Raw genomic sequence first — 23,430 nt, forward strand, 5'->3', positions numbered from 1 at the left:
ATGTGACCCTGCTATCCTGTATCAGGCAGGAGGCAAGTTATTGCATTTTGTCGAAGCGTAAATTTTCCAAATGCTTTAAGGCAATCAGATGCATGTTGTGTAAAGATTCCTTCTGTCTAGATATAGCAGACTGAATGCAGATAGTAAAAGACTTGTGTTGGCTATATCTCTCACTCATTTAACTAATATCAGAGGCAGAGCCAAAATCTCTCCTGGACTGCAAGCATAATTGACAAATGACAGCAGATTAATCAAATACACCTCACTGTCCCCTGCAATATAAGGGTCTGGTGACTTCTGTTTCAGTGTATCTGAAGAAGTGTGCATGCACACGAAAGCTTATACCAGGAACAAACTTGGTTGGTCTCTAAGATGCTACTGGACAATTTTTTATATATATGCCCCCTGCAATCTGAGGACTAAAATGAATTTTATCTGTATTCAGCTTTAGCCAAAGTACAGCTATCAGACCTGAAATAAGAACTAAAACTGACGCTCATAGATTTGATAAAAATGGAATTGTCTGATTGACAGGGTGATGATGATAACCCCATAACAGACCTATGAATCATGCCATTTAGCAATTTCATAGAGATGTTCAAAGGGGCAAGGTAGATTTTTGGAGCACTCCTCTTAATCAGCTTCTAGGAAGCTGATTCATTTGCCCATCCCCACACCAAAAATGACCTGCAAAACAAATAACAACCCAAGATGGAGCCAGTTATACCTGCTAAAACCTGCAGATTAATCAGTAGAACTGACTATTCCTAGTATCCAAGGTTGCTGGGGAGAGGTTTAATACAGTCAAGTTTTTCCTCCTGTTAATATTTTAGATGTACTGTACCTGAGTGTAATCCAGGTTACCTGAGTGTAATCCAGTGCAGCACATGTGTGGTCAGTTGTGCCTGTAAAATTGGGAAGCAGATCAGGGTTTGCTTGGCAGATGTGAAGTTCTGTGCCATCTCCAAGGAAGGGAGTCTTGGGATGTGTATCAAAACTCCTCCAAAATGATCATTCTCACTGACTTAAATGCCATGCCTAAGACCCCCTGTGTCACTATAGTCAAATGCCAGGCACAAGACCATTTGTCAGAACAGTCCAGAAGTCTGATAGGAATTGAGTGGTAAAAGGAAAAGGACCCCTGGACAGTTCAGTCAAACCTGACCATGGGATGTGATGCTAATCTTGTTTCAGGCCGAGGGAGCCGGGGTTTGTCCACAGACAGCTTTCTGCATTATGTGGTGGAGTGGCTGATGGCATAAAGATTCAAAGTTGACTGTATTCTGTAGTGACTGCCTATACATAAAGAATATCAACTGCCTTTGAAACACCACCTTGGTGCTGTACCAAGTACATAGCCAGAACCAACGGTCAATATATATGAGGTAGGCAGCCTCCTACCATATGAGGTTATGAAGTCCTGCTGCTTTGTTCATTACTGATCTTGCATCAACAAGCTAGAAAAGGATTAGTTCCATCCTTTTGGCTGAAGGGATGATTGAAGTGTTTCTTAGTACACATGTCTGAGATCAGTGCTTTTTTCTGAGGTACTCAAGGGTACACAGTACTGGCACACACAAACCCAACCAACGTTAACAGTGTGGCATTTACTGTAGCAACTTCATGGTGAGTAACGGCATCTTCCCCCCCTTTTCTTTTTTTTAAAAGCACAGTTTGAGATGCTTTTTACTCCTAATACTCATGTGCCATTCACTTTTCCAATTGTGACCCTTTTGATTTATTTCTCATGCATGTTGTTGGCTAATTCCTGGTTCTGTTGAACTCCCTGAAGTGATTTCTGTACTTGAGCAGTAATCCTCACCCTTAAGGGCTTTAAGTCCCCTTGCTGCAAGAGAGATCTAAGAATAGAATGTTGGGCTCCACTTTTTAGGCTGTTTTACAGTAATGTGTTTTTATCCAATCATATCTAAGGTTCCTGCTAGCTGAGAAACCAAGAGTTCAGTTGTTCTGGAACTGAACTTCATGGCAGAGATATAGCTGAGCATTTTCCAGGATCCTGACTTCTGCATTCAAAGCTCTTAAATAACTTCTTAAATCCCTGCAAGGAAGCTGGAGGGGCCAGCCAGATGGAGATGTCAGGCACCAACCTGGCACCCAGATATCTCTGCCTGGTCAGAATTGGACACATGCCAGTCGCAAAGTGTGCTTGGCATATGATTAATTTCGAACACTGATTTGAGGCAAGTAGCAATTGTTCCAAGAATCTTAAGTTGTCAAGTCCTCTGTCCAAGCTACACTCCATAGGTGGATTGGTTGCTAACAATTACCAGTCCACAAAAGAACTTTGTACTTACTTGCCAAGCTGCCTGCAGCAGATAAAAACATGCATTCAAAGGACAGGTAAAACTTTACACCAACCGCACACACTGCTCCAGATCCGTTTTTCCTGGATAAATATGATTGGCCTTTGTACCTTGAATATATAAAGATAAAACTTCTGCGAGGACTGAACACTTGTTCTAATGGAATGATTTGATTTTACCACTTCTGTTTTTAAAACTGATGAGTCTCTCACGTACAACTTTTTTTCTCTTGCTTTTACTTATAAAAATTCCGCTGTGAGAAGCAGTTCTAAAGTTCCAGTTCCAGTTTTATTGACTTGGGAAAGTTTGAAACTCATGTGGTGGTAGTGAAATGCATTTTAAGATCTTTTTTGTGGCAGAGGCTTTCATAGTAAAGTCATGGTTTAAGGGTCAGCATACACTTTAGAACACCCAGATACAATTTTTGAGTTTGTATCTGATTTTAAAGGTTAATGGAAACACATGGCAGACTAAAGAAATCAAAGCCACAATTCATGCTAAAAATAGTTAGCTAAGCTGAAATAGACCTTAAACCTGCAGTTTTGTATATGTTGCACCCATTTCATTTGGAACAGATGCTCTTGCTGTATGCCTGGACAGACTGTGTACTGTGAATAATGCTCTTTTGCGCAGGGCTGTTTTTCGTGCCATCTGAACATGGACTTGTGGCGTGTTTCCCGCCTAACAAATCACAAGCGATAGTCAACGTTTCTTCTTGGCTTGCTGCTTGTGGCTTGATAGTGGGCTATAGGGAGCAGAATGCACAGCTCCATACCGTATGAGAACCTGCATATTCATTAGGTGAGCCGAGCATTCTTCTTGTGCTTGAGGACATTGGGCTTTTTGCTCTCCAGAAGCAAGTTCATGATGGCAGATTTATGTAATACTATTTTTCATTTCATAATGGAATGAAACGAACTCTAAGGATAAATACTTCTGCCCAGCTGCCTTCCATTTACCTTCTGTGGCTGCTAGGAGGGGTTTGTGAGGGCAGAGTTTGAGTGGAACGGGTAGGAGAAGCTTGAAGTGTGTAGGGCTGATGGAAGAAGGTGCAATGGGAGTGGCTTGGTAGAGGGAGCAGGACTTGTACTATTCTGACTCCCTGGAGGCACCAGTTACCCCTGTCCAAACCCTTCTGTTGACTTTGGCTGTGCAATAAGCCTGCAACTTACACACATTTAACTTCTGCACATTTAGCTTTACGCACTCAGAAATTGTAAAAAAAATTAAAGGGGGCAGTTGTCTGGGGAACAAAGTCTTTGGCAATCCCGTCATCTGTTGAACCTATTGTGCAAGGGTAGGCAAACTAAGGCCTGGGGGCCAGATTTGGCCGAATCGCCTTCTAAATCTGGCCCGCGGACGGTCCTGGAATCAGCGTGTTTTTACATGAGTGGAATGTGTCCTTTTATTTAAAATGCATCTCTGGGATATTTGTGGGGCCTGCCTGGTGTTTTTACATGAGTAGAATATGTGCTTTTATTTAAAATGCATCTCTGGGTTATTTGTGGGGCATAGGAATTCGTTTTTTGTTTTTGTTTTCAAAACATAGTCCGGCCCCCCACAAGGTCTGAGGGACAGTGGACCAGACCCCTGCTGAAAAAGTTTGCTGTTGTGTTTTGGCTATACATAATTTTGGCTTTAGGACGCTCTCCAGAACGTAACCCTTGCACAAGTTGTGGGCACGATCCTGTTAAAATGTTTCTGAGCAAAAGTTGCATGGTATGTTGATAACCTAAAGCAGAGGGAATGTCTAGTAACTAGTGGTAAAAGCAATTGAGTTCTTACATGTATTGTTCCTGTTAAGTTCTTAACAGCATGCAGCTGTTTGGCTTTGGCAAGCGGTAGAACTCAGGGTGTGGTTCTAAAATACACAGTCTTTAAGTTATTGGCACTACTACAGCTTTTTCTTCTTTAGAATTCAAAACTGAGCATGCCTTTATGTTTAAGTCTCTAAAACTTCAAAAATGTGTGCCATCAAGCTGCAGCAATCAGTATTGACTCTTGGATCATCTCAACCTGTAATGATAAGGAAGAATAGGGTTGTATTGTTACTACTACAGTTTTTTAAAAGAACTTTTATGCTATTATGTTTCTTACAGAAGATGCATAAAATGCTAAATAAAAGCGTGTGCCATAGAAGAGCTTTCTGTAAAACCTGGCAGACTGAAGAGTAACAGATTTTTATCATATATAGTTCGGGCCAAAAATTAATAGCTTTTTAAAAAAGCTACTTGATGTAGAGATGTGAAAGTTTTGCTACAACTTGTGGCTGGAAAGGGGATCAAGTTAGGCTTGTATATAAGCCTGAAAAAAACGAAGACAAAAAGCAATTAAAAGTTTTGTTTTCCTTGGTAAAATCTGGAGCTTGTAGCAAACCATCTGTTGCCCTGGAATAACCCCTTAATTCATTTAAACCATTTTTGTGTGCACATTCAATAAGTGTCTCTGAGGCTGAAATAACTATAAAGGGGTTGGGGTGGTGAGGCTGGTGAAATAATGGAATTGGACTCCTCTCTGTGTGCCTGCTCTGAAGTTGTGAAGGATATAGTACAGCTGTAAGTTTCCCTAGACTACTTTTCTCTAGGTTTAGTTGTCCATTCTTTCCTCCTGCCAATGAGAGTCACTGAGTCCAAGTTAAATGTTTTACCTTTTTGTAACTATTAAATCATATGTTGGGCTAGCCTGCCATTTTACTACTTGCCTAATTATTTGGGCAACGAATGGCAATCAGTTTTGAAAGTAGTTTGGCAGCACAAGTATTACTTGAGAGGAAGACCGATGTTCTGCTAGTGAAGGGGATGTGGTGTGCATTTTTAGAAGTGCAGATAAAGGAAAAGTTGTCGAATACTTAAGAGTAGTTATGATTAAAAGTAAATCAAAGTTGGTTGAAATCCATCATCTTTGGTTTCTGTTGCAGTACACAATGTTTTCTTGTTCTGGAGTTCAGGGAATAGTTGCAACATAATTTGAAGAAGCTGCTCTGGAGTTAAATGAGACATGTCTTAAATTGTTGCATTTTGCTGGATGGACAATGCAGATATGCATATTTTTTTTAAGTGAGAGAGGAATAAGGTGAAAAGAGGTTGATGGTATTCCAGAGGAGGGAGTATTCTATCTAGCTGTTCACAAACTTAGCATCAGTACTTCTAAGTAACAGGAATATTTCAGCTTCTTATAGTGAGAGAAACTTGGAAAAATATATGTGCTGCTTCTATGTTTCCTTTGTGAACTTGCTCTGATAGTTTCAGTTCTTACATGTCTAGTTGTGACTGAGAATTTAACTTGGTCAAGCTCTCAAATCCTATTCAACAAGATTGTGGTGGTAATAGATCAGCTGTTCTTGTGTTATGGAAGGATAGTTCACTGGACTTCAAACTCCAATAGTTCGCATCATTCATAGCCTTGACACCTCTATCTGAAAAGCCAGGTTGCAGAGATAGCTGAAATCCATTTTTATCAAATCCATTTGCTATAATCCTCCCGTTACCTGCCAGTTCCATTTTTTTAAGCTTTAAAGCTTATTGATGAGCTCTGTGTGTCCCTGCTGTTGAAGGCTGTGACCGGTGGATATCCAAACTTCTCAGTTCAAATGTTAAATATTGCACAACTGGACTGTGTTGGTAATAACCTCAGATATTCTTACAAGGCCCTGGTTCTAACAGTGTCCTTTGTGCTGACACTGCCTCATTTATAGTTCTGTCCATGCAACACACATGAGTGGCAAGGGCATGTTGAATCCCACAGTTAAGAAGCTTCCTTTACCTTGTGTTTCACTAACTGAGTAATCTTAACTGTGTGCAGGTGCAGAGTTAATTTTCCTCTTGGACTGGTGCAGCAGAGTGGCCCATAGTGGGTAGCTCTAAGGAAGATGGACTGGTTTCAGATCCAGTGGATCCCTAGCTGGCTCTGCTCATCCCCAAAATGCCAATGGAAGTTTCACAACAGCCTGCAATTTTGGGTGCAGCAGGGTCTTTTTGCAGCAGCAAAGGGAAACCTCTGTCAAATCCCAGCCCCTACCAGCAGCACATAATTGTTCTTCCCATCCTCAGTAATAGTATCTTCTGGCCACCAGGCATTTCATGCTGACTGTAGAAGTCATAATACATGCACTGTCTTCTGAAGCTGGGTGACGTGCTGATTCAGGTCTGATGTACACATATCACTAAACCATGATTTGTTCAGCCACAGTGTTGCTTGTTTGGCTACTCCACCCCAGATGTTCAGCGAGATAAAAATCATGAAGAAAGAACCGCTGGACAACAAAATAAGCTTGGAAGAAACAAGCAGTGCCTTGTCTGATTGTCTGTAAGATGACTTGTGATTTGAACATGCCACAGTTGAAACAAACCATGGTTTAGCATTCTGTGCAGACGCAGCCATTGTGGGTGGAGAGAAACCATTTAGTATATGCCAGGCAGTTCTGTATTTACAGAAGGGTAATGCCTGTATCTTCACTATGGAAGTTATCTGGGGTGTATCCATTCATCTCGGATAACAAGGCATGACACAACATGTGCCTACTGATGAATTAGAAGCCAGTGGAAAAAACTGCCCGTTCATCTTCCTTCTCTGAAGGTTTCAGTCTGAGCAGTTCAGCAGCTATGTTAATAGCTTTCAATGAAACAGTCTGGTCTCTGAGCAACAAACAGTCTTTCGGCAGCTTTGACCAGGTGCCATTTGATAAATTTGCTTCATAGTTTGTTCACCTTGGAATATACTTGAACTCAACAGATGAATTCATTGTGCCTTGACATGTTTAACATATTCCGCTAAAATGTTAGGCTGGGGGGGGGGGATTCTGTTTATTAAGTTGTGTACCAGCATGTTGTTAAAACAGATAGGTTCAAACATATGTGCTGCTAAGATACTCTTCATAACAATCACTTGTAATAGCTTGGCTTCTAGTCCATACATGAATCAATTGTTATAGTAACTGAGGGGGTATCCTATCATTTACTGTACAATTAATGATCATTTGCTGCCAATTATATTTTTGCTTTATTGGTTTGGATTGCAATGGCTGCAGAGCTATGGTGCTGAAAGCACTTTCAAGGGCCAACCTGCATCTTTTAATAATAAGATAGGTTTTCACTTCTGGGGTTCAGACACTACCAAACTGTGTACCAAAGTTGCTTCCTGTGCTGTAAACTTCCTGTCATCAGATCATGAAAGGCACCCCAGGTAATAACTAGGAATTCATACGTGGGTGGAAGTGTTTGCTTTGGCAAGCAGCCTTAGTAACACCAGCATACCCAGGATGCTGGCAGACTGCTTTCAATACTTGACATTGCTGGGATACTGAAGAGTAACTTACTGGCTTGCTAGAAGGTAAATGTACCTTCTGAAAAAGTCAGTGACAGGTTGTTTTGAAATTCATATTGGGTTTATGTTCACCTTAGTCCTTCAGTAATGTTACATAACCCAAAAGGGTTATCAATTGCATCCATAAATCTTTTTTTTTAAAGAATTAACATGGGCTGAATGGCTAGGTAAAGGTAAAGAGTAATAGCTATAACTGCATTCTGATATAACATAGCCGAAGTACTGAGGTAAATACTAATTTCCATAGATTGTCAAAATATAAATTTCATTAGCTATAATGTTTGTTGCTTAATTCATTAAGGAGTCTAGCAGGTCAGCTATGAAGCTGTTCACAGTGGTGACCTCTGTCAAGCTTCATATTTTGGTGTTATGTTGGCCCATGCTTTCTTTTGTGGGAAATAGTGACTTTGAACGTACAGAACTGTATGGGCATCACTATAATGCCAAGCATTATAGTGATTTCCTGCTCCATAGGGTATTCTGTGGTGTCTGAGCATGTGTGGGTGATCTCCACAGAGGCATAATAGATCTTGTGTTGTATAGGCAAAGACTTAAGTATGAGGCTTGTATAGCATTTTAGAAATAATTTGCAATACAGTATTGGAGGCTTTAGGAAATGTAAACCTTTCTCATGAACAGGAATGGCAGAAAACCTCCGTGCTTATGGAAGGGGCCTCATCTTGTGTCAGGAGATGAAAATGGAAGTGGAAGATGGATTACCTCCGTCACTGGTGTTGTGCAATGCCAGGTCTATAGGCAACAAAACCGCCACCCTGCGAGACTTCTTCACCTCGCACGGGGTTGACCTGGCTTGTGTGACGGAGACCTGGGTGCGCGAAGGGGAAACTGTTACCTTACGAGAGATGGCGCCCCCGGGTTTCTCCGTCCTCCACCAGTCGCGGACTGTGGGCCGGGGAGGAGGGGTGGCATTATTAATCCGAGAAGACTGTTCTTTCAGGGCTCTACCATCGCCATCGATCCCCGGCATTGAATGTGTTGGCCTAGTGTGGGGCTCCGAGGTGAGCTTGGCTGTCTGGCTGGTGTACCGGCCACCTAGCGCACCAGCAGCCACCCTGTCAGGCCTGCTGGAGGCGGTGGCCGGCTGGGCCTTGGAGTTCCCTAACCTATTGGTATTGGGGGACTTCAACGTCCATGCTGATGCCATTCCCTCCTCACAGGCTCTGGACCTGGTGTCTTCCATGGCGACACTAGGGCTCTCCCAGTTTGTTTCGGGCCCCACACATCAAGCAGGCCACACGCTGGATTTGATCTTTGGCGCCGGTATAGATGTGATCATGTCTCCTTCGATGAAGGTGCCATGGTCTGATCACTACGCATTGAAAGCCAGGATTGATTTTCCACCCCTACCCTGCTTAGGTGGTGAGCCAATTTGGGCTCGCCCGCAGAGGCTGATGGACCCTGATAGATTCCATCAGGCCTTGCGGGACCTTGCTCCCCCTGGCGACTGAGCTTGTTGAGGGCTGGAATATTCAGCTCCTAGCAGCCATCGATGAGATCGCACCTAGGCGCCCTCTGCGACCCCACAGAAACCGGGCTCCCTGGTTTACCGAGGAGCTTCGGAAAATGAAGCGGGACCTCAGATGGCTAGAGCGAGTATGGCGAGGTGCCCGTGACGGAGCCTCAAGAACATCTTATAGGGTTTTTATGAAAACCTACGAGATGGCAGTGAAGGCCGCTAAGAAGTCCTACTTCTCGGCCTCCATTGCCTCCGCTAGCTCTCGCCCGGTGCAATTATTTAGTATAATTAGGTCTTTAACGTCCCTTGAAGGGCAGCCAAATTTAATTAACAATTCGACACACAGCTGTGAGGCATTTGCGAGCTTTTTTGCGGAGAAGGTCCTGTTGCTCCGCCATGACCTCCCTGCCAATTTGGATACAATAAAGGAACTGGAGGCCCCTCGACTGTCCTCGGGTCCAGTATTGGACCACTTTGACCGGATATCCCCAGCCGATGTGGACAGACTCCTCCAAGCTGGAAAGCCCACCACCTGTCCTCTTGACCCGTGCCCGTCTTGGCTGATTAGAGCGTGTCCAGACGAGGTGCGGGCCCCCCTGGGTGATATCATCAATTTGTCCCTTGGCACCGGGATATTTCCAGGGGAACTGAAGGAGGCAGTGGTGCGTCCGCTCTTAAAGAAAACATCATTAGATCCTTTAGATCTATCCAATTACCGCCCGGTTTTGAATCTTCCATTCCTGGGTAAGGTGATTGAGAGAGCGGTTGCTGAACAGCTTGGTAGGTTTCTGGATGAAACATCGGCTCTCGATCCATTCCAGTCCGGCTTCTGCGCTGGTCATGGGACCGAGACGGCTCTGGTCGCCCTAACATATTATCTCCGCAGGCAGCTGGATCGAGGCGGGTCGGGGCTGCTGATTCTTCTAGACCTGTCAGCAGCCTTCGACATGGTCGATCACGAACTCCTGGACCACCGCCTTGCCGACGTGGGGATCCAGGGCACAGTCCTTCAATGGCTGCGCTCGTTTCTCTCTGGTCGGGGACAGAGGGTGGCGCTTGGGGGGGAATTGTCATTGCGCCACTCCTTGGTGTGTGGAATGCCTCAGGGTGCGATTCTCTCCCCGATGCTTTTTAACATCTTTATGCGCCCCCTCGCCCAGCTTGTCCGGAGTTTTGGGCTGGGTTGCCATCAGTATGCCGATGACACCCAACTCTATCTGTTGATGGACGGCCATCCTGACTCGGCCCCAGATACACTGACCAGATGTCTGGAAGCTGTGGCTGGATGGTTACGTGGGAGCCGGTTGAAGTTAAATCCTTCGACGACAGAGGTCCTCTGGCTGGGACGGAGCGATATGGGATTGAGGGGGCAACTCCCATCTCTTGCGGGGGTGCAATTAGTGCCAGCATCGTCCGTTAAGAGTTTGGGTGTAATCTTCGATACCTCCCTCTCTATGGAGGCGCAGATTACAGCTATAACAAAGGCGGCATTTTTTCATCTCCGCCAAGCTAAGCAGTTGGCTCCTTATCTCTCTCGCCCTGACCTAGCCACTGTGATCCACGCGACGGTCACCTCCAGACTGGATTATTGTAACTCGCTCTACGTGGGGCTGCCCTTGAGACTGACCCAGAAACTCCAGCGGGTGCAGAATGCCGCGGCGAGACTCCTTATGGGGTCTTCACTGCGAGATCATATTCATCCAGTACTATACCAGCTGCACTGGCTCCCGGTGGAGTACAGGATCAGGTTTAAGGTGCTGGTTTTAACCTTTAAAGCCCTATACGGCCTAGGACCCTCGTACCTACGGGACCGCCTCTCCTGGTATGTCCCACAGAGAAATTTACGGTCTGCAAATAAAAACATCCTAAAGATCCCAGGCCACAGAGAGGTTAGGCTGGCCTCAACTAGAGCCAGGGCTTTCTCGGCCGCGGCTCCAATCTGGTGGAACGCTCTGTCACTAGAGACTAGGGCCCTGCGGGACCTGACATCTTTCCGCAGGGCCTGCAAGACAGAGCTGTTCCACCAGGCCTTTGGTCAGGGCACAGCCTGACCCCCTCCTCTGGCAATCTGCACAGAATTTTGCTTGATGGTTGCCATTAATTTGATTTTAATTTGATTTTAATTAATTTTATAATGAATGTTTTTAGAATGTTGGACTATTTTGATTGTTGTTAGCCGCCCTGAGCCCAGCTTCGGCTGGGGAGGGCGGGATATAAATAAAATTTATTATTATTATTATTATTATGAGTAATAACTTGAATATGTGAAACAATAGACAATTTGATCATAGCCACTTAAGCTGGTCCTGAAGCACATGCCACAATGCTTTCCTTCGCTCTCCCCCCAAGGTATCCTCTTAACTACTGCACTGACATGAAAGGAGCACATTTCCATGGGTTCATCCAATTATATACAAGGTCAGCATCCTGGGCTGCTGATTCTATGGAAAAGAGACATGCAATTGGCCTCTGTGCATGTGCTTGTGAGCCTTCCAAGGTTACATAAGCACCATGGGATGCACCAAGCGATGAACCCATAGAAACCCTTCCCCATGTTACTGCAATATTAAAGGACTGCCTGAGCAAGCCTTTTACCATGTTGGAGAAATTTGGTAGATTGGTTCATTATTTATATTGAGATCCGAGTTCAATTTTCATTTAAACGATGTCCTTTCTGTAGGGCACAAGAACTGAGCAATGAATAAATTACGACAGAGCTTCAGAAGAAAGAAAGATGTCTATGTCCCTGAAGCAAGTAGGCCACATCAGTGGCAGACAGATGAAGAAGGGGTTCGGACTGGCAAATGCAGCTTTCCTGTTAAGGTAAATATATTTACTCTTTTAAGAACTGCAGCAAACTTCTAAATCCTGTTTGTGTTTGGATCATGCTAACAATACTTACGTGGAAGAATGTTTGTATTTGTACAAATCCTGTTTCTCGTCTATGCACACATTATAGTTCTTCCTGTATGTAAAATATTGCTGGGGCTGAATAAAGAAATGTTGGTTAAAGAAAAAATCTTACAAGTTTTACTTGTTTAAATTGGCATACATTTGCACATGTATAAAGCTATAGTCCAAAGAATAAGCATATTTTGTTATTAAATTATACAATAGGCATCTTAAATGCATTTGTTATATAGGGAAGGAGTAATGTCTCTTTAAAGGTTAATTGGAGAACCTATTAATCAAAAGGGTATTCGTTGATTGATCAAAGTAGTTAAACATTACATCATGCAGCCATATTTTTTTTTTAAAAAACTTCCAAGTGTCTTCCATGCTAGTCAGATTTTTTTTTTAAAAAAAAGTTCATTATAGAAAGTTGCTAGCTAAGGCAAGGGTGTGATTTACACTTTTGGAACAGTGTTAAAAATTATTGTTCTCTGTTTCTCACAGCAAATCTCACCCATTAGTGGATAACTAATTTTTTCATGCTGCTTAGTAGTGTTAAGCACTCTTTAGCAAATAGGAATGGCTGTTTTAATGGTTCTCATAGATCTGTATTGTGTGTCCTTGAGTTGCTTCAACAGAGGAGGTAGCAGATTAAAGAAAGAAAATAGCATTGTGCTTTTTGAATTAGTTTAAGTGGATATGAAATAAGGGAACTATTGCAAGCGATCTTAAGACAGGCTAGAATATGAAAAGAGTAGGCAACTCTGATGCTATGTCTTGATATGATGCTTGTACTGATCCATATTCTACACTGGTGCAACAGTATTCTTACCAGCAGCTCATGGTCATGGCTTTTATATCTTTTGTCCCAAACTACCTCTTCTGCCTTGTGTTGGTGTTCGCAATCAACTGTATCAGGTAGCTCTTAGTCCGTTTCTTGCAGGAGTCACACACATATGGAATACACACAAGAATGCAATAAATAATTTCTGTAGATCTAATGGGGATACTTTTTTTTGCAAACTGACTTACAAAGCAGATATTCAGTAGAAAAGTGTTTTTATCAGTTATCCAGGCTAATAATAGTACAGTCTTATTTCCCCCTAAATTCTATTTTCTTACACTTGTTTTGTAGTAGAGGTGGTTTTCTTTCGTATTTGCCTTCCCTACTCCATTAAAGTAGGGCTGCATTTATAGAAATTAAACTTTTCAGTAAGTAGAATGCTTACTTTTTCATCTATGTTTAGTACAAAGTTTCAGCTGGCTTGATGTTTGACCTTTGCAGTACTGCCTTTGTGGTACTGTTGGTGTGAGATAAGCATTCAGGAGTAGTAAAGTAAATGTTAATGGTTTTATTATTATTATTATTAAAAAGAAGACTCTATTTCCACCAATGTCATTTATTTGTCATTGTGTTTATAAACCTCACTGGAACATTAAATAGGTAAGTAAATGAGGAGACTTAAGATGCATTTTCCAGTGTCAGAATGTGTACCTCCAACTGAATATCACACCCATACCTGACCAGAAATATAAGAGCATGGTTTTATAGAGTACCGAGAAGCTTTATATAGCAAGAAGATACCTGCTTTTCTTGCTTTTTAAAAACAACATTGGAAGTCTTGCTGAATAGAAGAAATTGGAAAGAAGCACAAGTTAATGGGCATTTGTGAAGACCCCCAAATTGCAGAAAAAATGGATTTGGTTTGGCTTTCTTTACTTTTTCAAAGAAATATGGATGATAGTACAGTCTTGCATACAGGTCAATCTACAGTTTGCTTTGCTGACCTCTTTGTGGCTAGGAACCTTGAACTTATTCTAAGAGTGGTGGACAAATCATACTACTAAAAAGCTGTGTTTGTGGCATGGCATTGGGAGGTTGGGACAATTTCCCCTGTCCCTCAATGAGGATCACTTTTGGTTCTGTGGCTGCTGCTTGTGAATCTTTCTATTTGATCCGATAAAACTACAGTGTAGAACTCTTAATTCTTGATGTTTTAAGCACATGAGGTGTTCAAGCTACCAGTCCAGTTCTAAATGGCACTGTTCTGTAATAGAATAGTAGCCACAACACAGAGACCTATCCTACTTGCATTTGAATGGACTTGAACATATTAATATTGCTGAACTGGGTACTGATGAATTGAAATTATTCCACTAGTACCAATAGTTGCTTAGAATTGCAGATCTTCTCTCTGCCTCATTTTTATTGGCATGGGATGGGGAAGAGTTGGGTTTTCTCAAGCTTATGAAATAGGTGTAAGAACTCAAATAATTTCTGTAACACTCTATGCTGTTAGGAACTTAAGATTTCATTCCTATTAGAAATAGGGCCTTTAGAATAAATCAACTCTATTTAATCTTGACACCTTTTTCCTTGCCTATTTGCATGAGGGAAATTGCCAAGCAAAGTACTTAGATCAAGCCTATATAATTAGTAACAATGCCATGGTCATTGGGAATATATAATAGTTTGTATATTGTAGTTCCTTGATGAAATATAACATCCCTTTTTCAGAATGAAGACTGGCCGGACATACAAAGTCATTTTGTATAAACACTGCAGCAGTCATGTTCCTGCGTATTAGCTCCATCCATAACAGCCTGTTAAAAATGAGGAGCTGATTCTAGAGCCTTGTTTAAATAAATGGCTTGTCAGTAGTTGGCATTATATTAGTTTTATCTATGATATAGTACATCATAACAAGTAGAATTAGACTGATCACCCAGAGAGGATTCTTCAGTATTATAAATTCTAGGATTAATGGAAACCACAAAATCATTTGTTGTAAGGAAAGACTGTCTTAACCATGTCTCAAGACAGCACTTGGAAGGTTTACTATTTATGGACTTGGGTGGAAGGGCAATAAAATGGCAAGATTTCATTGGTCCGAGGACAGTGGCTGTGCCTGGTGATATAAAGATCTTTTAAATCCTTCTCACAATCCTAGCTGCAATAAGGCCTGTTTAAAAATCATGTGGCTGTGTTCTGAGTCATAGTATTGTCCATAGACTTATATTTTGTCTGAATTATGTTGAGGGTGTATAGTATGTGTAAAAATACTGGACTACTTAATCCAGCTGATACATGAAGATAAATACAACTACAAAGTGCTGGTTTAGTCCAATTATTCTAATCGGTGCTTTCCCCCTCCACTCTCCCTTTCAGTATCTGGGACATGTGGAAGTAGATGAATCAAGAGGAATGCATATATGTGAAGATGCTGTGAAGAGACTGAAAGCTGTATGTATACTTATTAAAATATTACTTTAAATATGCAATTGTTTTCCATTTACAGAGGTTTTTGTAGGGGAATTTAAATAGCTGCCTTAAAGCAGAGCTTATGATTACAGAGGCATACCAGTCAAATTGGAAAAAGAGCTAAAACCGTTGCTCTGTCCTGATCAAAGTAGCTATTCTGTGTTCTTAAAACAGTTCTGAAAGACTTAGGCTTATTGCTGTGTTGTTTTTTAAGGAGACCTCTCTCGGAAGTGTGCTATTTGTGCTTCAAACAAATGCCGCTATCTTTATATTAAGCCGGTTAGCTTTTTGGATAGTTATTCTCTATGCTATATGGACTGGGACTGCCATAGCATATATGTGCTTAGAGGCCTTCACTTTACTGCTGTACTTAGGTGTCCAGATGGTTAACTGATACTAGCTGTATAGAGTGTTTACTCTTCCTGATACCTGCTTCCACTCATGACTGAAGATGGGGGAGAACTGGAAAAACCTCTCTTGAATATTTGTAGTGATCAGATTCCTCACTAAGAAGAAAAACATGCCATATAAGATCTTCTAAATTAGGGGTGGGGAAACTCCGGCCTAGGGGCCTATTTCTACTCCAGCCAAGCCATGCCTACCTGCCCTACACCTGATGCATACACCATCAGAAGTGGAGCAGGTAAAGGGAGGGGGAGTTGGGTGAAAGGGACTTTCCGGCACCCCCAAACACTGTGTTTTAGAAGCCCTGATTAATAGCTGATTGTCATGGCTTAGAAAGCCTTTTGCATGCTTTGCAAAGGCAAAAAGGATCACCTGGTATCATTGTGACATCAAGTGATTGACAGGAGATTGGGTCCACCTACCTGAACCTGGCTTGGCAGGGTTCCGGCCCACTGGCTAAATTCTGTTCTGCATCCCTGTTTTAAATGGATTAGCTGACTTTTGACACCCACTGATTACATTTTTTTAGTTATTTTTGTGTTCTTCATTGACTGCATCAATAAATCTTAAGCCTACTAAAAGGATTTTTAAAAGGTCCTCTTGCATGCGTACATAGTGATTTCAGGCTCAAACCTGTTGTTTCCTTCTCTCAGTCACAGACAAGAGGATGAAAAAATGGGCTTTGAGCTTTTGAATGAACTCCAGTGATCTGATTAGATGCCATCCTAAATTTCTCATTGTTCTTTGTCTTGAACAGTTTGGAAGCTGTGAATGCTATACTCCACAGAGCATTTCAGGGCAGGAAGAAGTCTCAGACTTGTTAGTATAAATGATGCTCTCCATTTTTGGGGGAGGGGAGCAAGCACATTGTCAAATTAGTTAGATGAGTGTCTGGTACAACTAAATACAAAGTGATCGATAAAACTATTCCTCCCTCCCCCCCCCCCGATTTCCAAGCCCAAAGAGACAGATGTTTAAACTTGTGCATATAACACATTTGGCACACTGCACACTACATTTCTGGAATCAAAGAACATAACTTCAGTGTTTGAATTCCCTGTTCATGTCCATAACTTAAACAAAATGGTTGTGTACTATATCCAATGAAGATCACTCTGAAATAACAGTCACTTGAAACCACCTATTACACACAGATGGCACATGGAAATCACAAGACTATGGGCCTTCCTTGTGTGGCATTCAGCACAAGAGACTTCTATTTCTACTGAAATCTTAAACTCATACAGCTTTCGCTTATACTATTCTATATAGATTAACTGATTCTGTCAGACCATTTGTCAATAAAGCCAATTGATATTGACTTTAGTGCTGCTTTTCTAAAATATTGATGTATTTCACTCCTCTCAAGCCACTTCTACTGATTACTGAGGAGCGTTCTCATATTGAGACTTCAAATGTCAACCAAACATCCAACTGTAGAGATCATTCTTAAGTTGCTGCTTTTTGTTTCTGTTCATAAATGTGGCTTTTCTTTGTTAGCTTATACCCAGGATTTTGTTTTGTCGACTGAACTTCCATTTTCACAGGGCAAGCGTGTCTCTTTCAATACAGTAGAACAATTTCCTCTCAGAACAAGTCATAAGTCATTCAAGGCCAGTTGAATCTTGATGTATCTATCTGGGTGTAGCAATCTGATGTTGTCAAAACAGACTGACTTGTGTGTGGTAAACTCTTAAATGGCTAAACCCGGTTTCTCCTTTTCTGTGCTCTTCAATGGCCGCAGTAAATTTTCTTCACTGGACCTGCTGCATGCCTCAGATTTGGATAATTATACCAAAAAGATTATGTGAGGCAGTGCTCCCCCAAAGATATAAAACGTTACTTTTTCTTTCTTTTTTTAGGACACACTGCCTTTTACTTTCAGTTACGGAGAAACACATATCCAAGCTCACTAGAGGAGGGGTGGGAATAATTGAGTTTATATACTTTGATTGTCACGCCTGCTGGAACATGGCATAGTTTCATTAGTCTTATTCCTAACTCTACTTAGAATAGTATGAATTGACAGAATAAAATACCGATGTACAATTTTTACCACAATGCTTTTAAAATGTAGCTTTCCTCTTGACAAACAGCATTTTACCTGCCCATCAGTAAACTGTGTTGGAAGCTGCCTGTGTCTTGTCTCCATCCTCTCTCATTTGGTTAAAATTGTCTTCAGTGTTAGTGTCTTTAACAAGTCTTTTTTTGTTTTGTTTGCAAATATGATACATTTGTTAATGTATTTTCTTGTTTTAGCAGGTAAACGAAACTTAATAGTGTTTGAAAATACTAGTGTATCTGAATATTAACTTCCATAGCTACCCTAAAATCCATTTTGCATGCTCTCTATCATTAATACTTTTTCTAGAACATCTAAATTTTTCCAAGTTAACACCTTTTGAAAATTAAACCTAATTACAGTTTCTTAAGCAAGGTACCTTACGGACCTCCTGAACTCTGGCATATCTTCTGAAGGCTTATATTGATATTTAATGCTTAACTTGGCAGTGGTGGCATATATATGTATATATGTGTGTTTGTGTGTGTCTGTGTGTATATGAATGAGATTGATTATACATTTTTAAACTGGCAACTTAAAAAAAGGAATTCCATAACAAATCTTAAAGTATGTACTCCTATAGCATTTTTTTAACCTAGTGCAGTTGTTCCATTTTTCTTACCGAGATTTTTTTGTAATGAGCTATCTTGAAGACAGTTTTAATCATTTAAGGCAACAATATTAAGTTAGATATTTCACCACCCACTGCCATGTGTTGAAATAGCTGATAGATGGCAGAGAAGGGGCATTATGTCTGTAAAGCCTGCTGTTACTTCTAGACCCTTAAGTGTCAAAGATGACCACAGATGTGGTCTTGTATCTCTTATACATATGAAGAAACTGCTGCCGCCATGTAGGAATTCATAATCAGCAGTTCACCATGCAGATTGACTAACTTTCTCTAAACCACCATAAACGTTTTGTACTGGAGGCTGTGAAGCTTGTGAAGCAAGCCAAAGCCCATAAATGGCTTGCTTCATGGTAGTCATCACAGGAGTAATTTAAAGCACTGTTGATCCCATCCCTTAATTTTCAGTGAAGATTGTCAGGAAATATATATCTGGGCTTTTGTTTGTCTCTGAAATGGATAAATAATTTTAAAATTGCCTGTGAAATATATCTTAAAGCTGCTGCATTTGATTGCCATCAAAATGTGTAATACTCCCACTTCGCTGATTGTGCTTGTCAAATCTACCACAATTTCTATATGTATACTGCAAGATGTGTATGAAGTGTTCCTGTTCAGTATACACATTGTTTATTTGGAAAGCTTCATAAGCTGCTTAATCACAAAACTCTAAGCACTATATACATATAATAACAGTGAAGAGAGAACTCTTAGGTGATGCAGATAGTTTACTTGTAAGTTTCTGAATGGTGTGTGTGTGTGTGTGTGTGTGTGTGTGAGAGAGAGAGAGAGAGAGAGAGAGAGAGAGAGAGAGAGAGAAAGAAAGAAAGAGGAGTAAGAAGCCAAAATCTAATATGGAGCCTCTTCAGTGAAAGAATCCACATTCTAAAATAAAAGAAACTGCAGCATAAATATCCCCTACACTTTCTACTAAATCTGCTTTACAAAATACTGTTGGAAAATCATGATGGAGGGTATATGAGCTTAAACACAAACACCTTTTCTAAGCAGGCTTTTGATAAGGACTGGAAATATGCTCCCCAAATTATTTTCCTTTTGCTGTCATGCTATTTGAGCTCTGTTAATTAACTTGAGCTTTTCAAAATTTATCTAATGTGCTAATTTCAAGTCATCATCATCCAATTTGGAACATCTCCATGTCTGCTGCCAAGTTTGGCTTGTAACCTACTAAAAGCTAAAGGGACAAACAAAATGAAGTCTACAACATTTTGCATGAAATTGGGTCTGATTTTTCCTTTCCTTTCCACCAATTTCAGAGCTATGGCCTGTCCTAATAAAAGCCCATATGATGCTTTCTGTGTGCATTTTCATGGGACTTTCCACACCTGCCTGTCACATCCTCTATGGATAACCCTAAACATTCCCTACTTTCCTTCAAATCCCCATTTTTTGTATGTATGTGTTGGTTTAAAACCCTGGGACACTTTAGCTACCTACAGTAATAGCATTCGACTTGTCCCCCCTGTTCCTCCAGGAAAGGAAGTTCTTCAAAGGCTTCTTTGGAAAAGTAAGTTTAATGCCTTGTTGTGTTTGTGCTGTAAGGAGTTACATCCCCAGTATAGCATTGCCTTGTGTCAGGAGCCCCGTTCAGACATTATGTCTGAACAGGAAATAGCAACTGGTGTTGAGTGCATAGGGCTGCACATGCTGGCACTAGCCCAAACAGCCCTTCCCTGCCTGCTCAGTCCCAGGCCTTCCTGTATTGAGCAGAGAAGGTCTAAAGGGAGCTTCTACCTGTCTTAATCTGAATGTGAATGGAAGCTTTGAACAATCACACAAGCTGGTTAATGTACTCATTGACACTTCTATTTGCATTTAAGCAAACATGGGTAGGAGTCCCCTTTAAGGGAGGGGGCAGGATTAAAAACTCATACATTGACTAATAATGAAACATATGTTGTAGATAGCTTTCCACATTTACTACTCTATTTTTGCGATATACAAATAACATGAGAAAACATGGTATACTTATTTGTATAACATTCTTTTTATAAAACCCAACAACAACTACAACAACAACGGGGTTTTGGGGGGGATGGGGGGACAGAATGAGCTCAAACCATGAGAGAGTGTGTTTTTAAGCTTAATTTTAAATAATTAAATGTGCATTTATTTTGCTAGAAAATTGCTGTAATTTAAAAAATATTGACAATTAAAATTGAACTAAAAACAGAGAGAACTAAAAAATATTTTCTTTACAAAATTCCACTGAGTGTAAATCTCTGGAACATGCTGGCATTGTCTCCTGTCTCTGGTTGAAAGAGAGTGGACAACAGCAGGCAGAGGATCATAAAAGGCTGTACCACATCCATTCAGAGCTGTGTTTCTCTGTACATTAACTGTCTGTGTTGCCATACTTATTTGTGTGTCATCTACTATAAGATTATGCTGGGACACAATTCTTTCAATCTGCATTGAGAAATTGGTGAGAAAGTTGTAATTGCTGCCAGACATTTTTGCAGCATGTCAGAAGTTAAGGGCAACAGCTGGGAAAGCCTCACATGTCAGGCAAGGAGCAAGGTACCTCATGAATTACTTGCCACTGTTCACACACTTCCTTCCTTGCTTAGTTTTAAAGGTCATAACAGACCTATGGGAAGAAGTGTGCATGCACACGAAAGCTCATACCAAGAACTAACTTAGTTGGTCTTTAAGGTGCTACTGGAAGGAAAAAAAAATTTTGTTTTGACTATGGGAAAGGGTTATTCCCCTCCTCCAACTTATTTGCTTCTGTATCTCCCCCACCCAGAATGTGGAATAAGGAGGGATTGTAAATGGACAAGGATCTGGGAGACGAGGAATAAATTGCCCATGAAACTCAAAGACCTTGGGCCAGTCACTATCTCAACCTAGCCTGCCTCACAGGCTTGTTGTTAGGATAACATTGGGAAATGGAGAGAGTTGTTAAAGATTAACACATTTATTATGGCATAGACCTTTTTGGGCTAGAGTCCACCTCACTAGAAGCTTGACTCTTGGTAATCCATTAAGCTTACACAATAATACTGTTATATCCTTGAAACCAGTTTCTCTTGTCATAGCTGCTTAGGTAGTAAACTATAGAAAACACACGCTTCTTGACCAACTAAAAAGGATCTTTAAGAGGCTTGCTAGAGTCATTCACTGGTTTCATCACTTCTAATCACTACCTAGAATCCTAACATGCAGATAGAAAACCACAGGCTTGGAGACCTAAAATATCATCTAAGCCAATCCTGTAATCCTATAACAATACATTTTCCGTAGTCTTGAATGTGCTACTGGGCTATTTATTTTTTCATTTTCTGCTGTGAGCGCTGACCAGTTGGCTACCTCCTTTGAAAATATACCACAGCACTTAATGAGTTCATGGCAGTGTTGAATCTCAAAGTGAGAATCCCTAGCTCAGTATTTTAGTCACTGTATCAATCTAGGCCGTCCAATTGTTCAGTCTATGTTCTTTGCATGTCTCAAGTGAAGAAAGAAGTAGTGGTTCCGGTAGGCCACTACTAAACCATCAAAGAAAAATTCATAATACTATCATGTATTTTTAGCCAAAACTCATTTTTAAAACTACGAATCAATAGCTACATCTTTCTTCAAGTATTAAACATATGCTTCTGTTAAGGCATCTAAGTGAGACATCTAGTATGACACTTCAAATTGTCTTAATGCCAATACTACCACCCCTGCCCTGAAACTAAGCGTATCCTTCTGTGAACTCAAGAATTGTAGGTGTGTAATGAATCTGAACAGCTGGCCCATTCCTGTTCATCCCAGCAAACACTTTGTACTGAAATACCAAATAAACAGCATTTAAAATCATAAATGTTGCTTAGATTATGATACCATACATGGAGAACATGACCAGCTAAACTGCATCACATCAAAATATGGCTTCAATAAACTTAGCACTTGTTATTTAGTGTAACGTTAAGCTATATGTTATAGGATAAAAGGTTAAATCTCCCAGTGTCACGGAGTGGAGTTAGTCTCCAAGACTCTTCCAAACAATTAATAGGGTAGCTGTGAGGAACTTTATTAGCCCTAGGCCAGTATCAGTAGTGAGATCTTATCTGTTGATAAGGGGAAATGGAAAAAGGAATAGTGATATGTATGCTTCCTTCTAAAATGTCAGAAGGGTTTTGCAACCCACTCCTAGATATTGGAATTGCCGCATCTCCAAAGAAGGGAACAGGCTTCAGGCAATAGCCCTGGGACATTTGAGAATGGGAATTGTAACAGGAATTTTGTTGAGGCTTGAAGTATTTGCCATCTTGCTTAGCCAATAAAAGATCCCATAAGTCGCTCACATATTTATAGGCTAACTGTTAGAGCTGCGCCCAATCAGGATGTCTTACAAAGCATAAAAACACAATTGTTGGCATCCATCCGTCTGGAGAGACGATGGAGTGCACTTCTGGGAGTGAAGTCAAACTGCTGCGTTAGCAGCACCCAAGTGACCTCCCTGGGGCGCAAGCCTGGGCAGTGTGTATGGAGGTCCTGGACTGCCCAGACCTCAAGACCCCCCTCTCAGCCTTGCTGATGTGGTCCAAAGGAAAGCAGAGCAACATATTTGGCACCAGCTTTGCTGCAGGAGTTGCCAGAGGGAGGCATAGAAGGCACTATCCAAGTGTCCTAGGGTTTACTCTTTAGCCTTATCTTCTCCTGAAGATATCCTGCAGGCAGTGGAGGTTTAGGATCAGTGTTTCCCTTCTGCTAGATGGGCTACCTTTCCAGGTTGATAAGCCCCACCTGCCCCTCAACTCCCTCTATACTATGTGCAGAAATGGCCTTCTTAACAGTTGGACCACTCTTAGTTTTGTCTGCTCAATCCTCCAGAGCCTTTCTTCATATGCAGGGGAAGTCCCTAACTCAGGAAGGCTTTGAGACCCTTCAGCTACCTCCCCCCCCAGTTTAGCTGACCAGTCAAAGCCAGCGAATGCATACAGTACACATGCACACATTATGGGTCATTTGAAAGTTGCATAGAATAATAGAGTTGGATGCAGGAATCTCTTTTTCTGAATTGTTTTTATTAATTTTCCAAATTATTAC

The 23,430-nt window shown here is 41.2% G+C and overlaps 1 protein-coding gene across 7 annotated transcripts in view; it reads left to right on the top strand.

The window, feature by feature from the left end:
• NUMB (NUMB endocytic adaptor protein) overlaps positions 1-23,430 on the top strand; it is a 63,455-nt gene that overhangs the window by 25,512 nt on the left and 14,513 nt on the right. For 5 of the 7 annotated variants that reach the window (XM_053384179.1, XM_053384220.1, XM_053384194.1 and 2 more), the window contains exons 2-4: positions 11,804-11,946; positions 15,185-15,259; positions 19,868-19,900. In XM_053384179.1, the coding sequence (XP_053240154.1) occupies positions 11,821-11,946; positions 15,185-15,259; positions 19,868-19,900 (234 nt within the window). In that variant the 5' untranslated portion in view covers positions 11,804-11,820. The remainder of the gene's footprint in view (positions 1-11,803; positions 11,947-15,184; positions 15,260-19,867; positions 19,901-23,430) is intronic. The other 2 variants (XM_053384212.1, XM_053384230.1) reach the window with 1 other exon arrangement.

The sequence above is a fragment of the Podarcis raffonei genome, chromosome 1, assembly GCF_027172205.1.
Source record: "Podarcis raffonei isolate rPodRaf1 chromosome 1, rPodRaf1.pri, whole genome shotgun sequence".
Taxonomy (NCBI): domain Eukaryota; kingdom Metazoa; phylum Chordata; class Lepidosauria; order Squamata; family Lacertidae; genus Podarcis; species Podarcis raffonei.